Raw genomic sequence first — 17,100 nt, 5'->3', positions numbered from 1 at the left:
TTTACAGGAGTTGGCGATTCTCGGCACATTGGACCTTTTGGTTTATGATTTTTTATTCCATATTTTTTGTGCATATTTTTCAAACCTTTTTGAATATTGGACCCCTGACGAAGGTTTGTCCGAAACACGGACCGTGTCGGGTCCCTTGTTTGGGAAAAAGGTTTTTATAAATTTATATTTGTCACAATAAATTCTGCCTGCATCTTGTACACATCTGCAGTTGGTTTTTGTTTGTTCATGTTTACAGAAGCCACATAAAATTCAATGATAGGCCGCAGATTGCCCACCTTTGCTTAGGGAGCAGTAAGCCAGATGTCCTCCATGGCTAAGACCAGCACTGCCACTAAGCCAGTGGGTCAGCCTTAACTGATGGAGTTTCTACTTAAATGCGGGACTCCTTAAATGCAGGACTTTGTGTCGCAGACTTAATTCTTCTTCTTTTTTTTTTCACTTTTAGGGAATGCAGTCCACTTTCTACATTATGATATGAACAAGACAGACCATATGCCAATAAACTCGCTTCTGCAGCTTGCAGGAGTTGAAACCATTGATTTCACAAATAAGCCTCGGATTATTGAAGTTTAAAATTACAAGAGAAAATCAACTGAGAGAGTGCAAATAAGCACTGACTACTGGGGAAGTGCCATGAATAACAGCCTCGTTATGCGCCTGCTAAACTAGTGCTAACTACAGAAGGGCAGAACAGAGTGCAAATTGTGTTCCTCAAAAATGGCAAGGAAGTCCCATTGGCCCTTCATGAAAGCATACTGCAACCTGTATTCACTAACATAAGGTCTGATTGCAGGGAGAAGGTCTGTTAATGTAGAAACCACAAGAGCACAGCACAAGTCATGCAACCCACTGCGGACAGATATGTGTTTGACTGTAATCCACTTTTTCACAAGGTCAAAGGGGAAAAATTGAAAATGCAAATCTCTGGTTATTCTTTCTGTTTGGTAGTACCTGTATGTTTGCACAGTAGAAATTTACAGCCCCGTCTTAGACAGGTCGTAGAAGTCGGAAGACATGCAGGTCACAGTGTCTCAAGTTGCACTTTAGTAATTTAGAACAGAATCTGCTGAAGTAGAGCTTGTTCTGAAATACAGGAGACATACATGTTTTATGCACTGGCTCCCGAACTCTATATACGGCAATTAAAGTGACGCACAATCTTTGTGCATTGCTTATTTGCGCACACAGCTTAATTGGTTAGCAAGCCAATCAGTGCTGATAATTGCCACTTAAGCAACTGTCAACACTAATTGACACCAATCAGAATTTACACACAAAACATGCTAAACGTATTCTATAAAGTTGTGCATGTAAATTCTACTGTGTGGATCTCAAGAGGGTGAGGCCAGGGGAGGGGCATGGGCGGGTTGTGGGCATTTCTATAACCTACATGCACTGATGCCTGATCTGCACCTAAGTTATGCATAGGCATTTACACTAGGGTGTAAATGGCCATGCCTAAATTTTACTCGCGGGAAAAGGTGCTTCATGTATTCTATAAACTGCACCTAACTCAAAATGCAATTTATAGAATAGCGCTACTTAAAGTGGTGGGGGGTAGTTGGTTTGATATATAGAGTTAAGATACTTGCAGCATAAACATCTGTTTTAGCAAAATAAATGCAGAAAATAGTGATGGGTTCAAAGCTGGCACATATCTGTGTGTGTTGCTGGATCAGAAATATGAGAACTAACCATTTTGCATGCACAGAAGTAATTTTAGCACAAGCTAACAAAAGCGTGTTCTAGTTCTTTGCCAAAGTTTCTGAAATTCTGCAGCATTACAGCACAGTTACATAGATTTGCATCATTATGCATACTACATAATAAAGTATTTTTCTAGTCATGCTTGTGCGTCTATATGATTTTGTTCTTTCTTTTGGGAGTTTTATGGGTTGGGGAGTGAGAAGAGATCTCAGCTGTGATAAGCAGGATGTTCTGGGATCAAAGGAGCAAAGAGGGTTGATGAGGGAAAGAGCATCTCTGGGACCTAGGGAAGAGTGGATCGCAGGTTGAGAGAAGAGTGAGGGAGGAAGGTTCCCGTCTTCTAGATGTCAGTCCTCTCTCACACACAGTAGATCCTTCCATGAATCCTCCCTATTCTACTCCTTGCAGCCCCCCCCCCCAATTAATTTCCTCTTTCTTTAGCACTCTCCAGACCAGTATAGGATTAATCTTACAAGCGGGTATATATCTCATCATGACCAGCAGGTGGAGACTGAGACAAAATTTTGGAACTGTACATATCATGTGACCCCTCCCTAATTACCTCAGTGTTCTCTGTCTCCAGCAGGTGTGGTGAGCTGTATCCATCTCCCTTGGTAGATCTGTTGGAATTTGTTTAGGAATTTTTGTCCCTTTTTTGTTGCCGGACTGAGCTTAGGTGGACCCTGTTCGGGTGTCAAACCTGGCAGATCTCGAGTGGGGTTCCCCCCCCCCCCATTTTTGTAGAGGTGCCTCAACAGTAAGCCTTACCCCATGGTGGTAAGGCATATTGTTTAGAGAAACAGTGGAGTCTGTTCTGTGAAAAAAAAAAAAATCCTGAGGCAGTGCCGGTCTAAAGGGTTGCTTTCCCTTTAAATATGCTGTAAATTACTGTATTTTTCAACTAACCAGCACTTTTCTTTCAGCTAGGTCATGTATGGAGCAATTGAGCACTTCTCAGGGGAGAGGTGCACAATTTGGTCCAGGCGCGAGGTACTCGCAGCTGGCCTGAAAACAGCTGTTCGGGCCGGTGTGGTTGTGGAAGTCTCATCAGCATCGGTTGCTGGTGTCCAAGGCTCCCCACCGCTAGTGCCTCGTGGACAGCACAGCTTTGCAGGGAAGCCCGGTCTTTTCCTGCCGCCCATGGAGGGATTTCCTGTCAGCTGTTTTTTCTCTCAGTTGATGCCAGCTTTTGCTGCTTTAGCGGCTGGGACAGTTCTGTCTTCTCAGCCACTACAGGCTCTGGAGGGGCTATTTTTGGTGCGTTTTTTTGCTGGTTTTCCTCAGATAGCCCCTCCATCTTGTATTTAGCCTCAGGTGCCTTCTCCCTGTTTTGATATAACAGGGACAGGTTACAGCAGGGTCCCCTGCTGGGGTAGGGAGTCCCATGGGGCCGCCAGGGTTTGGGTTCCCCCCCATTTTCTTTTTGCTGCCCTGGGACTTGTTTTTTCCGTCTATCAGCGAGGAGGCATTTGAGGTGCGCCTTTTTCAGAAGGACAAGCTCTCAGATCTGATTCAGCAGATCTCCTCAGTGTTGCGCTTTGAGGAGGTGCTGCCTGCGACCCCCGAGTGTGGAGGACCATCTTCTTTGGGGATTTCCTCTGCTTCCCTCTCTTGTCCAATACAATCCGGTTTTTATTTCTGGATTTTATCCTGGCGCAGTGGACTTCGCCAGAAGCGTCTTTTTGGTTTGCGCGTTCTGTGTCTTGTTTGTATCCCGTCCCAGTGGGGGACAGGGCTACCTTAAAGTCTTCAGTGATGGACGTGGTGGTCTCAGCTATTGCTACGCGGCATACTGTGCCCGAAGAGGGCAGTTCTGCTTTAACAGACTCTGAGGAGCGTAAGTTGGAGACTATTCAGAATTTTGATGTGTCTGCCTTGGAGGTCCAGGCAGCTATTTGTGCAGGACTGGTGGCTCGGGCCGTGTTTCGGTGGGCCGAGCGGGTCCTTGACAGTGAGTCTGATGATCAGGAGGTGGCGAAGATTCAGTTGGCTGCCTCTTTCCTCTCAGACGCCCTCTATGACTTCTTGCAGACGTCTGCCAAATCTATAGCTGAGTGTTGGACCTTCTGGCTTTGGGCTTGGTCGACGGATGTGGTGTCCATCGCTAAATTTCTTTTTCGGTGGTCCTTGTTTGTCGGAGGTTTTGGACTAGCGAGTTCAAACTAACGGAATCTAAAATCCCCTGCCTGCCTGAAAACAGTGCTTGCCAGGCTGTTTGAGGTGGTACTGCTCGGGGAGTCTGCGAGATTTCCGCAGGTACCGCTCTGCGTGTGGGACTGCTCCCTACCCGACCTCTAATTTTGCCAGGGGTCATTTCTTTCAGCGAATGCAGTCCTTTCAGGCCTGTCGGGAGGCTGAGAATCCCTTCGTCGGTTCCCCTGCTCTCCGTCCTGTCCAGTGACTCTGTGTCCATGCCCCCTCTGGTTCCGGTGGGTGCTCGGCTGGAGGTGATTTGGAACGGTTCTGCTTTGCAGTTTGCCTATTCCCTGCCAGATCATTTTCTAGCTTCTCCTTCTCAGGCACCGTGGAAGAAGCAGGTTTTTCACCAGATCCTTAAAAGATTGCTAGATCTCAGAGCTGTGGTTCCAGTGCCCCCTTCGGAGTTGGCAACCGGCAGGTACTCGATTTACTTTGTGGTGCCCAAGATAGAGGGGACTTTTTGACCCATCTTGAATATGAAGGGTGTCAACAGGGCTCTCATAGTTCCATCTTTTCGCATGGAGACTCTGCAATCAGTGATTCTGGCAGTTCAGCTGGGGGAGTATCTAACCTTTCTCAACCTGATAGAGGCCTACTTGCACATTCCAATCTGGACCTCCCATCAACACTTCCTTCGTTTTGCAATCTTGGGCCAGCACTTTCAGTTCTATGCGCTCCCTTTTGGTCTGGCCACGGCTCCCTGGACGTTCACCAAAGTTATGGTGGTCATCTTGGCGTGGTCATCTTGGCGGCCTTGCGGACAGAGGACATTCTGATGCATCCTTTCCTGGACAATTGGTTCATTTGCAAAATCCTTCCAGGAGAGCACCCGGATCACGGCTCAGGTGGTGGAGTTCCTGCAGTCGCTGGGATGGGTTGTCAACCTTGCCAAGAGCAAGTTGGTCCTCTTGCAGCACCTGGAGTATCTTGGGGTGGTGTTCGACACCTCTTTGGGGAAGGTCTTCTTTCCAGAGGCCTGGGTAAGCAAATGCTATTCTCAAATTCACCTGCTTATGGTGTCCCAGTGTCCTCGGGCGCAGGATTTCCTCCAAGTCTTGGAGGTCAATGGCAGCTTCCCTCGACGTGGTGAGGTGGACTCGGGCCCACATGCATCCTCTTCAGTATGCCCTGCTTCGGAGGTGGTCACCCCAGACCCTCAGTCTAGATCTTCCTGTTCCTCTGGTGGGCTTGGCTTGCTCCAGTCTTCATTGGTGGCTCCAGACCTCCCATCTTGTTCAAGGGACAAGTCTGGATCAGCCACAGTGGACGGTGCTTCTCACAGATTCCAGTCTTCTCGGTTGGGGAGCTCAGTGTCTAGGTCACTCAGCTCAGGGCACCTGGTCCACGGAGGAAGCATTCTGGTCGATCAATGTTCTGGAAACCAGAGCCATCCGTCTGGTGGCTGTTAGCCTTCCACTCCTTCTTGTCAGGCAAATTGATCCGGGTTCTGTCAGATATTGCCACGGCGGTGGCCCACGTCACTTGTCAGGGGGGCATCAATAGCACTCAGGTGGCTCTGCTTATGCTCTGGGCAGAGCCACATCTTCAGGACTCTTCGGCCTCCCACATAGCCAGAGAATGTTCAAGCGGACTTCCTCAGTCATCACACATTAGATCACAGAGAGTGGTGTCTAAGCCATATGGCCTTTCAGTTGATAGTGCAGTCTTGGGATCAGCCCCTAATGGACCTGTTGGCCACAGGAGTCGACGCCAAAACTCCCCGCATCTCCAATCGTCACAGAGATGGTCAGGCTGAGGGTCTGCATGCTCTGGTTCAACCATGGCCAACGGAGAGGCTGTTGTATGTATTCCCTCCGTGGCCATTAGTGGTCAACGTTCTACTCTGCATTGTTCGTCACCTGGGCCTGATGGCTCTGGATTGACCCAGGCGACCGTGGTAAGCAGATCTGGTGTTGGATCCTCTTCCTCTGCCTCTTTTGCACGATCTTCTGACTCGGGGCCCCATTCCCATGTTCGATCTGTGTCCCTTTTGTCTTACAGCTTGACTCTTGAAAGGTCTCGCCTAAGTAAGAAGGGGTATTCAGACAAAGTGATCTCCCTCTCTTGGGGTCTCACAGACTTTCCACTTCTTGGGCTTATGTGCGAATTTGGTGTATATTTGAGGAGTGGTGTACGGCACGAGGAGTGGTTGCTTTTTCATGCTTCCCTGCCTAACATCTTAGAGTTCTTGCAGGATGGCCTGGACAGGGCTTGACTTGGTCTTCTCTCCAGGTCCGTCGCGCCTACTTGCGCAGGACCCAGATCAGGAAATTAGATCACCTTTTTGTCCTTCTAGCAGGTCCTCATAGGGGGGATGGCACTTCCAAGGCTACCATTGTGCGCTGGATCAAGGAGACTATTGCTTCTGCTTATCTTCTTCAGAAAAAGACTGTTCTGGACTTTCTCAAGGCTCATTCTATTCAGGGTCAAGCAGCTTCTTAGGCTGAGTCTTCGCTGATGCCTCATGTGGATATTTGTAAGGTGGCGATCTGGTCTTCCCTACATTCCTTTGGCAGACACCGTGTGCATGTTCAGGCATGTCAGGACGCGGTGTTTGGTGCGCGTGTTCTGGTGTCAGCCTTTCAGGGGACCAACCCATGATGGGGACTGCTTTGGTACGTCTCGCTTGTACGATTAATCCTATACCGGTCTGGAGAGTACTAAAGAAGGAGAAATTAGGTTCTTAGCTGCTAATTTACTTTCTTTTAGCTTCTCCAGACCAGTATAGGAACCCACCCTTTCTATTGTCATGTTCTTGCATGCAGATTTTCATTTTTTGATCGGTTTCTAGTATTTTTTCTAGGGCCGGGGAACTTAAGAACAGCGGCTGTGGCTTGGCGGGCGAGATGTGGGGACCTTTGCTATTTGCATTTTCCAACAGCATTTCTGTTTTTATTTGTTGATACTCCTGTGCGGAGTCTTGTTTGATTTTCTGTATATATTTCTTAGTTCTGCTTGGCTATTCGGCAGACTGAGGTAATTAGGGAGGGGTCACATGATATGTACAGTTCCAAAGTTTTGTCTCAGTCTCCACCTGCTAGTAATGATGAGATATACATTGCTCCCATGCGAATTTGTGGTATTTTCTGACAGCGAATGACCGGGCAGGAGAGGGCAGCCGGAGAGCCGGCGAGTGAAGGAAATCGCTCGCGGTATGCTCCGACCGCCTCTTCCTGTACTAAAGTCAGGTCACACCAATCGGGAGCTGCGTATTAAAGCAGCTTCTGATTGGTGAGGCCCAACTTTAGTACAGGAAGAGGTGGACGGAGCATACCGCGAGTGATTTCCTTCCCTTTTCTGCCTCTCCGGCTGCCCTCTCCTGCTAAAAACTGTAGTCGTGGTTTTTCAACATTCGTGGGGGTTCCTGGAACGGAACCCCTGCGAATATGGGAGGTTACTGTATACTCACTTGTAAGATTAATCCTATACTGATCTGAAGAAGCTAAAAGAAAGTAAATTATCAGGTAAAAACCTAATTTCTCTTTATCTTTCTCTTTAGCTAAATGCTGAACTAATCCCCTTCTCCCCCAAATTGGAATCTTCCTGTTGATCGAGATTGGCACTAGAAGAACTTGTGATCCTAAAGATTGATTGATTCTAAATATTGATGTATTCCAAAAGGAGTGTTATTGGAACTTAGGGTACGCATCCTGATATCAAAACTAAATGATCAGAGCCAATCAAAGCGGTACAGATTAGGGAGTGAAGAGCTTATGTGCATGACAGAAGAGTGGGACTTGGGTGGGACTGAATGTGATGATCTTAAGGTGGCCAAACAGGTTAAAAAGATGACAGTGAAAGCTAGAAGGATGCTAGGTTGCATAGGGAGAGGTATGGCTAGTAGGAAAAAGGAGGTATTGATGCCCTTGTATAAGACTTTGGTGAGACCTCATTTAGAATATTGTGTACAATTCTGGAGGTCGCACCTTCAAAAAGATATAAAAAGGATGGAGTCGGTCCAGAGGAAGGCTACTAAAATGGTATGTGGTCTTCATCATAAGGTGTATGGGGATAGACTAAAAGATCTCAATCTGTATACTTTGGAGGAAAGGTGGGAGAGGGCAGATATGATAGAGACGTTTAAATACCTATGTAATGTAAATGCGCATGAGTTGAGTCTCTTTCATTTGAAAGGAAACTGCAATGAGATGGCATAGGATAAAGTTAAGAGGTGATAGGCTCCGGAGTAATCTAAGGAAATACTTTTTTATAGAAAGGGTGGTCAATGCATGGAACAGTCTCCCAGAAGAGATGGTGGAGACAGAGACTGTGTCTGAATTCAAAAGGACCTGGGATAGGCACGTGGGATCTCTCGGAGAGAGAAAGAGATAATGGTTACCGTGGATGGGCAGACTAGATGGGCCATTTGGCCTTTTTCTGCCATCATGTTTTTACTTGTATATTCATACACACACACCATGAATATACTTGTTTGGATGTTTAAAAAACACTGGAAAGGAGAATTTTTCATGCTCTATAAAATCCTCACTCATATTCCTGCTTTGCATGTTTTGAGACTGTAACAGCTCTAATCAGGTTGTCTTAAACAGAGACTGCAATCACTATTCTTTTTAAGCTAAGCAGAAGTTCTCCACCTACAGTCCTGCCAATAGGGAGTAGTTTCACCATCACATTTTCAATAGTTAAGGACAGCCAAATTCTGCAGGACTCCAGGGAACCTGTCTTATCCTGATGATTGAAAGCATAGTATTGAAACACCACCCCCAATGACAGCAATGCAGTTTAAGGACTCCCACTTAGAGGGAACAGCAACTGCATGTTCCTGCTCCACCCTGATAAGAAACTCTGAAGAATGAGGCAGTTCAAGAAACATTCTGATTACCAACCTCTGATTCAGGGGCAGCAGAACATCTTTTTGCTTGGAGGAGCCAAACCATTTTCCAATGCCACCCCAAAAATTATCTGGGTTCTGATGATGTGTTGACAAAATATTGGTGGGACCATAGCCCCTGTGGCCTACCCCATTCTGCTACCTCTAGCCTGTTTAAAGATTTGAGAGGCTATAAGCAGTGAATCAATTTGTTAGTTCTGGTGGTCCTCGATTTTATGCATACCATGGACTGCCAGAACTACCAAATTTGATTCTGGAAGAGATCAAACAGGCTATGTCGCTTGAAGCCCAAATGATGGAAGTTACAACTGTCTTATTTTGGTCACACTGTCAGAAGAGAAAGACATTGGGGGCTCATAATCGAAACAGAAAAACATCTAAAAAACGTCCTAAATCAGCACTTGGATGATCTAAAAGACAAGTTGTCCAAGTGCCGATAATTGAACCGGGTTTTAGATGTATTTAAAATCAACCTAGGCCTTCACAGTGCTGGTGAACGACCAGAGCTAATAGGGGCGTGTTAGGAGGAGTGTCGAGGATGGGATTTGGGCCGTCCTAGACTTAGTCGTACTGCATGTATAATCGAAAGTTTTACAACACTGCCTAGATGGAACCTGGACGTTGTGACTTAGGCCATCTAAAACCAGGTCTAAGTCACAAGAAGGTATCCAAAGTGACCAGATAAGCACTGCAGACACAAAGTACAGACCCCCCACACACTGCCCCCCCCATAAAAATCATAATAACAACTTTACATATCTGCCTCCAGAATATCAGCACCTGGCAGCCTGGCATTGGAAAGCCTAGTAGAGCTGCACAGAGGTGGCTGAAGTGGTCTTGGGGGTGGGTTAGTGAACCATGGAGAGGAGGACCCAGGCCCATAAGCCACTCTAATCACTGCATTCATGGTGAAAAATGTGCACCCCCCAAATAAAACCCTAACCCTTTTGTATTGCCATATAAGTGGCTCCTGCAGCCATAAGGGCTATTGGGGTGGTAGATAGGTGGGTCTAATAGATTCTGGGAGTGTTATGGGGGGCTCACTATGACCTATAAGGGACCCTTTTTGTGAAGTTTACAGCAGTGCCCTGTAAGGTACCCTACTACTCTGGTGCCAAGGTCTTTTTCTAGGCATTTGTGACTTGGATGAATTTATGGACGAAAATGGGGTATAAAGATGGACGACTTAGCAGTCTGGATGATCAGACGGCTGGACATACAGTTAGACGATTTTCGAAAAAAACTGTTGGGACATATTTTTTGAAAATGGACCTTTTCCCATGTCCAACTTTGGGTGACTTACGATTTAGGCCCAAAACGGACTTAGACGTTTCTTTTGCTTATGCCCCTCATTATGTTTGGAAACATAGAAGGAACCAAGTGAAGAGGGTGACCTGTAATCAGGTGGCTGGATATGTTGAACAACCATTAGCAGGTGTGACATTATGAAATAAACTGACAGGACCATTAAGAGCACTTAGACTTACAAAGTTTAAGAAAGTACTGAAAACCACTTTATTTATGGAGACATTTAAATGAATGACTATTGGAAGTTCATAAGGATACTGGCATTTACTATATGTAGATGTTTTAAGAGAATACATTTGTTTTGTGGAAGAAATTGTATGTAATGGCATGTATGTTTTAATATTATGATTGTATTTTTGTAAGCTGCCTAGGTATAGGCAGATAAGAAATTTTCTAAATAAATAAAACCATGGGGATAATCTGGAGGACCTTACCAGACTAGCACAAAACTGATTTCTTTTTAGATCTGTAATTCATCAAGTCGCTAGGACTTGAGCGCAAGTTGATGTCATCTAACTAGAACTAGGCAGTGAAGGTGAACAGGTGAGACTCCCACCCAAGCCAAAATTTATTGAAGGATGTGTGAGAGGAAAGAATTTGATCCCCCAAAAGTTATCACCACTGGGTTGCTCCCAACTCTGATTTCTACATTTGTCTTTGCCGCTGTCATCTTTGGCCAATGGATCAGGAATAGCAATAATAATTGTAACAAGGTAGAGCGAGCTCAGTACAGGACCTCAGAGCCAGAGTACAGCCTATAGCCTACCAGAAGCCTGATTTCTGTGGAGAATAAACTTGACAATCTCATGATCATCTCAGTACCCCTTCCAAAACATTTGACTGAAGAATATGTCATACATCAGGAAGGCAATCTCTAAATGGAATGTACAAGGTGCAGGAATCTTTATTAAAAGTCTATTGTATACAAAATTGTAATTCATAAAAAATGGAGTACGGACCCAATAAGGTCCATGTTTCGGAGCAACACTCCTTCCTCCTTTCGGTAGCAGTACTCACCCTGTGCATTAGCCCAGAAGATTTTCTTGCCTCCGATTCAAAAATTTTGATTATTTTAAATTATGTTATTCTCTGCATGACTTTCTATATGCGATATAGAAAGGACATGGCGGTACTCGAGGGAGTGCAGAGGAGGGCGACTAAACTGACAAAAGGTATGGAAAATTTCTCATACGCTGACAGGTTAAAAACGCTGGGGCTGTTCTCTCTGGAGAAGAGGAGACTTAGAGGGGACATGATAGAAACCTTCAAAATCCTAAAGGGCATAGAGAAAGTGAATAAGAACAGATTCTTCAAACTGTGGGGAGCCACAAGCACTAGGGGTCACTTGGAGAAATTGAAAGGGGACCGGTTTAGAACAAATGCTAGGAAGTTCTTTTTTACCCAGAGGGTGGTGGACACATGGAACAAGCTTCCGGAGGAGGTGATAAGCCAGAACTCTGTACAGGGGTTCAAGGAAGGTTTGGATAGGTTCCTGGAGGATAAGGGGATAGAGGGGTACAGATAGAACTTGAGGTAGGTTATAGAAGTGGTCAGAAACCACTTCACAGGTCGCGGACCTGATGGGCCGCCGCAGGAGCGGACCGCTGGGCAGGATGGACCTCTGGTCTGACCCAGTGGAGGCAACTTCTTATGTTCTTATGATACATTGGATATTCTGGATCCCTGAGGAAGGAGTGTTTCTCCGAAACACAGACCGTGTTGGGTCCATACTCCATGTATATGAAAGCCATTTTTTATGGATTACAATTATGTATAGACTTTTAATAAAGAGTGCTGCACCTTGTACATTCCACTCTGCAGTCTTTGCCTCATTTTTGGTGTTCACCTTTTATTGCAGACCCGTTGGATTTTTCTGTTTGGCATCTCCAAATGCCATTTACCAAGATTTCTAGGCTATGTGCAAACTGTTCATCTTCTCTGTGGGTAAAAGCATGGACTGAGGGGTTCTTTGGCTTTGTTATGCAGCTTCTATTTGCTGCCCTAGGTGTCTACCTAGTTTGCCTAATTGTTAAGCTGGCTCTCCCCCACAATGGAAATTGTTGCTGTACTCATTATTTACCTAAACTCAAATCTTCCTTTTAGATGCTTCTTACTGGCAGATGGTTCTGTGAGAATATTTCTTCCTGGTGCTTCTGGAGAGGCTTCATTTAGCAGCACCTCATGGGGATAATTCTCCACGCATCAGCTAAAGTTAGGTGCAGGGATGCTGCACTCTTAAGTGCAAATTCTATAGCATATTGACAATTATACAATTGCTATTCCAGAGTATTAATGCAAGTGCACAGCTATTCGCCCAACATTAGGTGGGAGCACTATGACAGCTGAATGGTTTGTGTACATGCTTGTTCCTAACTGTTAGATGCATAATTGCTAGTATTCCATAGTATAACCCATGGGTGTAAGTGCTAAGCAGGCCCTGTCCCCTCCCCCCTTGAAGCTGCGTACTTTGGCTTTTTTTGCAGAAAATTTGTAGAATCTCAAGGGCAGTTATGTGCATAACTTAATTAGTGACAGCCCATAATTGGTTATACTTGCTGTTAATGCCAATTAGCAGCTAATTAAGCAATTAAATTATTTGCATAACTGACATTATTCTATAACTTACATGCACAGCTTTGCATGCTAAGTGTAAACTTGTACATGTAAGATTAAAGCATTAGGGGGGAGCAACTAATCGTCTAAAAAATATAGTGAGTGAGTGACCAGATAGACTGTTGAATGAAGCCCTTGCATGTTGGCACAATCCTCTCGCTCAGCTTGATTCCTTCACAGTTTTCACATACCTGAAAGAATTGAGCTGGTTGATAACCACAGGAATTAAAACAAGTTAACTATATTCACAGCTTATTAAATGTCATGATTTTTAAAACAAGTCATGAAGATTTCAGAGTCTGAACAAGGAACAACCATAACCTACGAGCAGTGGGAGCTAATAAAAATTATAAACAAGAAAAAACCTTAAAACTTTATAAGACAATTTAAAAACCAAAACATAAGTTACTGAAATATACACAGCATATGGTTTTTAACCTTATTGTATTGAATTCACAGAAGTAGTACTATAATAGTAATCTGTGGAAAGTAGGATTAGCACAGCCGACACTGGTTCCTAATTGTAAAGCCTGTACTGTAATTAGTACTGCATGCTGTTCCTTTGGCAGGGGTAAAAAATGTATTGTTATTACATGGAAAACAGATTTTAAGTTTCCCATTAGGACTGGAGTCAAAAGAATAGGCGTTGCTAGGTTTTGACGTCTAAGGGAGCAGACTTTATTTATTTTTTTTCAAAATGCAACATCCCACAACAGAGAAGGTACAATTAGACACTTTCCCATCCCCACCTGTTTAGCATTTTATTTTCCTTTTGATGAGGGGTGGGGGATGGGTGGCACACAGACAGCCCTCTGTTTTTTTTCAACCCAGCATATCTCCTTTTTAATGGGCTGAAAAAAAATTTGTCCCATTTTATTGCTGCATGGCCCAGTGGAACCCCACACCGTACTATAGAAATGCTTTAAGGTTATATTAAAAGAGAATAATTTAGTTTGCTTAAGATTATGGGCAAGCTGTTACTTAAGGTTAAAATAAATGTTTATTCCAAATGCTACATGAGTAATGGAGGGTCCCAGTCATGGAATAGAGGAAGTGCCATGTTTACTGTAGTACCGCCTGATTCTGGGAAAAAAATTTTCAACTTTATTTGGCCTATTGAATCGATTTTCGATTTGATTCACTTTTCCTGCCCAATCAGAAGCTTTTTTTCCAACATCCTGGCGGGTTTATTTTGTAGCCTCTTCGCCCACCCCACGCCCCTTGACCCTCTCCAATCCCATGCCGGTGCTGTGGTGAAACAAAATACAAAATATTTTTCCTCTCTCTGTTAGGTCCTAGCTCACGCTTGCTGTCTAACACCAGCTCTGGCAGGATACACATTTCAAATCTGACATACTGTAATCACAAATCAGAAAATTATTATTTTTTTTACCTTTTTGTTGTCTGGTCATTTTATTATTCATATCGTGTTGGTCTCAGGCTCTGGTTTCTGTCTGTCTTCTGTTAATTCGCTCACCAGGGTCTCCTGCCCATTTGAAGTTTTTGTTACCCCCTTTTAAAATAGTTCCTTTAGTATTTTTTGAGACCTGGGACTCCATTTTTAAGGTATGCTTATAAGTTTTATTTTTTATATTTTTCACATGCAACTTACAAAAAAAAAAAAATTTATTGGTTTTAATTGTATGTTATATTTTTATTCATACATATTTGTGTATTGCTTTATGTCCTCTCTGTTGTTTATTTCAGGGCTCCTAAGACAGGCTTTTTATCTAAAACATGGCCTGTGTCGAGTCGTATGAAAGTTTAATGAGTTGTATGTATGTTTCATATATATGGTTGCTATTAAAGAGTGTTTGGTTTGAAGACCTGGCCTTCTCTGCTCTTACTGGATTTCCTAATGAAACAGAAAACAGATGGTATGTGTCTTTGTGCTGCTCATAAGTGAGCACTGTATAGCAGAGGACCATGAAGTCTCTGAGCAAGATGCACTAAAAATGGCTGTTAAGACTGTGTGGGTCGCTGCTGACTTTTTGTCCAATTCTGAAACAGTGAGCGATGTTCCAAGTTTGCAAGCAAGTAAGTTTTGACATAATCCTGTCCAATTGGTCGTTGTGAAAGCAACTTTGACACATGCACAGAATAGTCCGCTTGGTACAGGCACAAATGTATGCATGCCCCAAGGATTACTACGTAAGCATGCATGAGCATTGGTCATGGGCATGCCTTATTGTGGCGTGTCATATGCTTGCATCAAAGGCAGCCGCATAACATTGTTGCATCAAAAGCAATTTTTAAAATTTATTTATGCGCTGTTTTTAGAAAAAAAAAAAAATCACCCAAAGCGGTTATAGCAAGTATAAAGCAGACATAAGGCAATAAACATTGACCGTGGCAAAAATATTAATTTAATAGGCATTATGGCATCATAGTATACTATTTACACAGTCAACACAGTACACATTAAAATATCTTAATGGTAAGCAATGGTGGAAAATACATAAAACCTATGTGATGGCTTTTGGAAAATTAAAACTCCTAAGGCCAGTACTGGACAGACTTGCACAGTCTGTGTCCCATATGTGATGACTTGGTATAGGATTGGGCTGGGAACTAGAGAATGACACAGGGACCGTTTACTGTAGTAAACTGCGGGTCACTGCAGTAAATCCGCAGGAATGGAGACATTTACAACTGGTTTACTGCAGGAATGGGGACAAGACCTTTCACCGCCCCACGGGAATGGGGACAAGACCTTTTACCGCCCCGTGGGAGCAATGAAAAGTCTTACTCCTGTGGTAAAAAAAATTGTGCCCGTGTCAGACTCGGCATCTTCTCCCCAGCTCCTCTTGCGCCTATTTTACCTTCAGGAGCCAGCCATGCCACGATGAAGACACAAGGAACCTAAAACCAAAGCCTGAGACCAATGTGATTTGAAGAATAAAGTTACCAGACAACAAAAAGAAAAGTCCAGGCTGTGCTTATTTAGCTTCCAGCTGGCTTAGGGCTCTCTCTCTGACCAGGGGGCAGTTGCCCTAGTTACACTCCCCTAACATTATTCTTGCCATGTGTGACTAAAGTATTCTGTTAGCTTGATTTTTCTGTAGTAATTTGGTTTGTTCAGTTTTCACAATAGTGAAGGAGATATTTCTGAAAGGGAGGGGAGATGGGTTTTTATGAACCTTGTTCTGTTTTGTGTTTATAAAATGACAATTGTCAGAGGAGAAGCTTCCGCCCACACACCCACAACTGCAGGGCGGCACAGGCAGGCTTCGCTGGCATCAGTTTATTTTCTAAAGCGCCACAAAGGTAAGGGGGAGGGAGGGAGATAGATTTGGCCTTAGAGAGGGAAGGGGCCGTGCTTATGTAAGGGGGAGGGAAGGAGAGTCTCAGGCTGCTGAAGGGCAGTGAGGTGGCGAGAGGAAAGGGTGGATGTTGCGAGGACGGCGGGTTCAGGGCAGTGAAGGGGACGACGGGGCGTTGAAGGGGACGGTGGTCCGGTGACAGATTTTTCGCCCCGTGTCATTCTCTACTGGGAACTCCACTAACTTGGAACATGCAGATGTTACTGGCCAGACTTTATGGTAGAGATATCCTGCAAACAGGATGGTTGGATAGGCTGGAGTGAGCTTGGATGGCAACTTCAGCATTTGGAACCTAGGACAATATCAGGTGGACTTTACACTCTATGACCCAGAAATATCAGAGACAAGTTAATTTAATCATGTATTTTTCATGGTTATAACTAATGGGCAGACTGGACGAACCGTTCAGGTCTTTATCTGCCGTCATTTTCATTTCATTTCCTATGAAATACAAACCCAGAAATGGTAATTTAAAAAAACAAACAAAAACACAACCCCTACAACCTTTCCAACAGGACCATTTTTGGGTTGTTTATTTTTCTTTTATTCAAGTTGGGTTTGCCCAAAGTGGTACTGCAGTCCTATGTGCCAGCTGACCCGTACAATTCTTTCTCCACAATAACTGATCCCTAGAGCTGATAAGCACTAGCTTTTACCTCGGTTAAGTTCAATCAATTTGTAACCATCTTTTAATCTTTGTAAACCGCATAGAACTTCACGGTCCTGCGGTATATAAACTGTTATAATTATTATTATTAAACTCTGCCCTTGCCGTTTCTCTATCAGACCGCCGTTCGCTCAACAGGTCAGAGGCGAAACCGAGTTAACTTATATGGGGGGGGGGGGGGGGGGAGAAGATTTGCTTCCGACAGGGCAGGAAAAAAAAAGGTGTCGGATGCCCTCCCTCAGCCACGGTGCTATATCGCCCGGCCAGGGTTCCCGCCATTACCTTTTGTGACCTCAGCCGTCTGGAGCAAGTAAGCGACACGCAGCTCCTGACGTGCCACCCTGGACCACTGCCTCCTAGGACCGCAGGCTTTGTTGGCCATGCAAGCCAACTCAGGGGGCCCAAAGGGGTGGGTCGCA

General features: G+C 44.5%; 1 protein-coding gene and 1 long non-coding RNA gene across 2 annotated transcripts in view; one reads left to right on the top strand and one right to left on the bottom strand.

Annotated features, from left to right (window-relative positions):
- PRXL2C (peroxiredoxin like 2C) overlaps nucleotides 1–1,860 on the top strand; it is a 23,291-nt gene extending 21,431 nt beyond the window's left edge. Inside the window, exon 6 of the mRNA XM_033928447.1 lies at nucleotides 458–1,860. Coding sequence (XP_033784338.1) covers nucleotides 458–585 — 128 coding nt within the window. The 3' untranslated portion in view covers nucleotides 586–1,860. The remainder of the gene's footprint in view (nucleotides 1–457) is intronic.
- Nucleotides 1–17,100, bottom strand: part of LOC117352188 — a 17,892-nt gene extending 792 nt beyond the window's left edge. Inside the window, exons 1-2 of the long non-coding RNA XR_004537602.1 lie at nucleotides 16,964–17,100; nucleotides 964–1,095 (exon numbers count right to left, since the gene is read on the bottom strand). This is a non-coding gene — a long non-coding RNA (uncharacterized LOC117352188). The remainder of the gene's footprint in view (nucleotides 1–963; nucleotides 1,096–16,963) is intronic.

This window comes from Geotrypetes seraphini, chromosome 1 (assembly GCF_902459505.1).
Source record: "Geotrypetes seraphini chromosome 1, aGeoSer1.1, whole genome shotgun sequence".
In the NCBI taxonomy this organism is placed as follows: Eukaryota; Metazoa; Chordata; class Amphibia; order Gymnophiona; family Dermophiidae; genus Geotrypetes; species Geotrypetes seraphini.
Note: the sequence above shows the minus strand (reverse complement) of the source record. Positions and strands in the feature narration are given on the sequence as shown.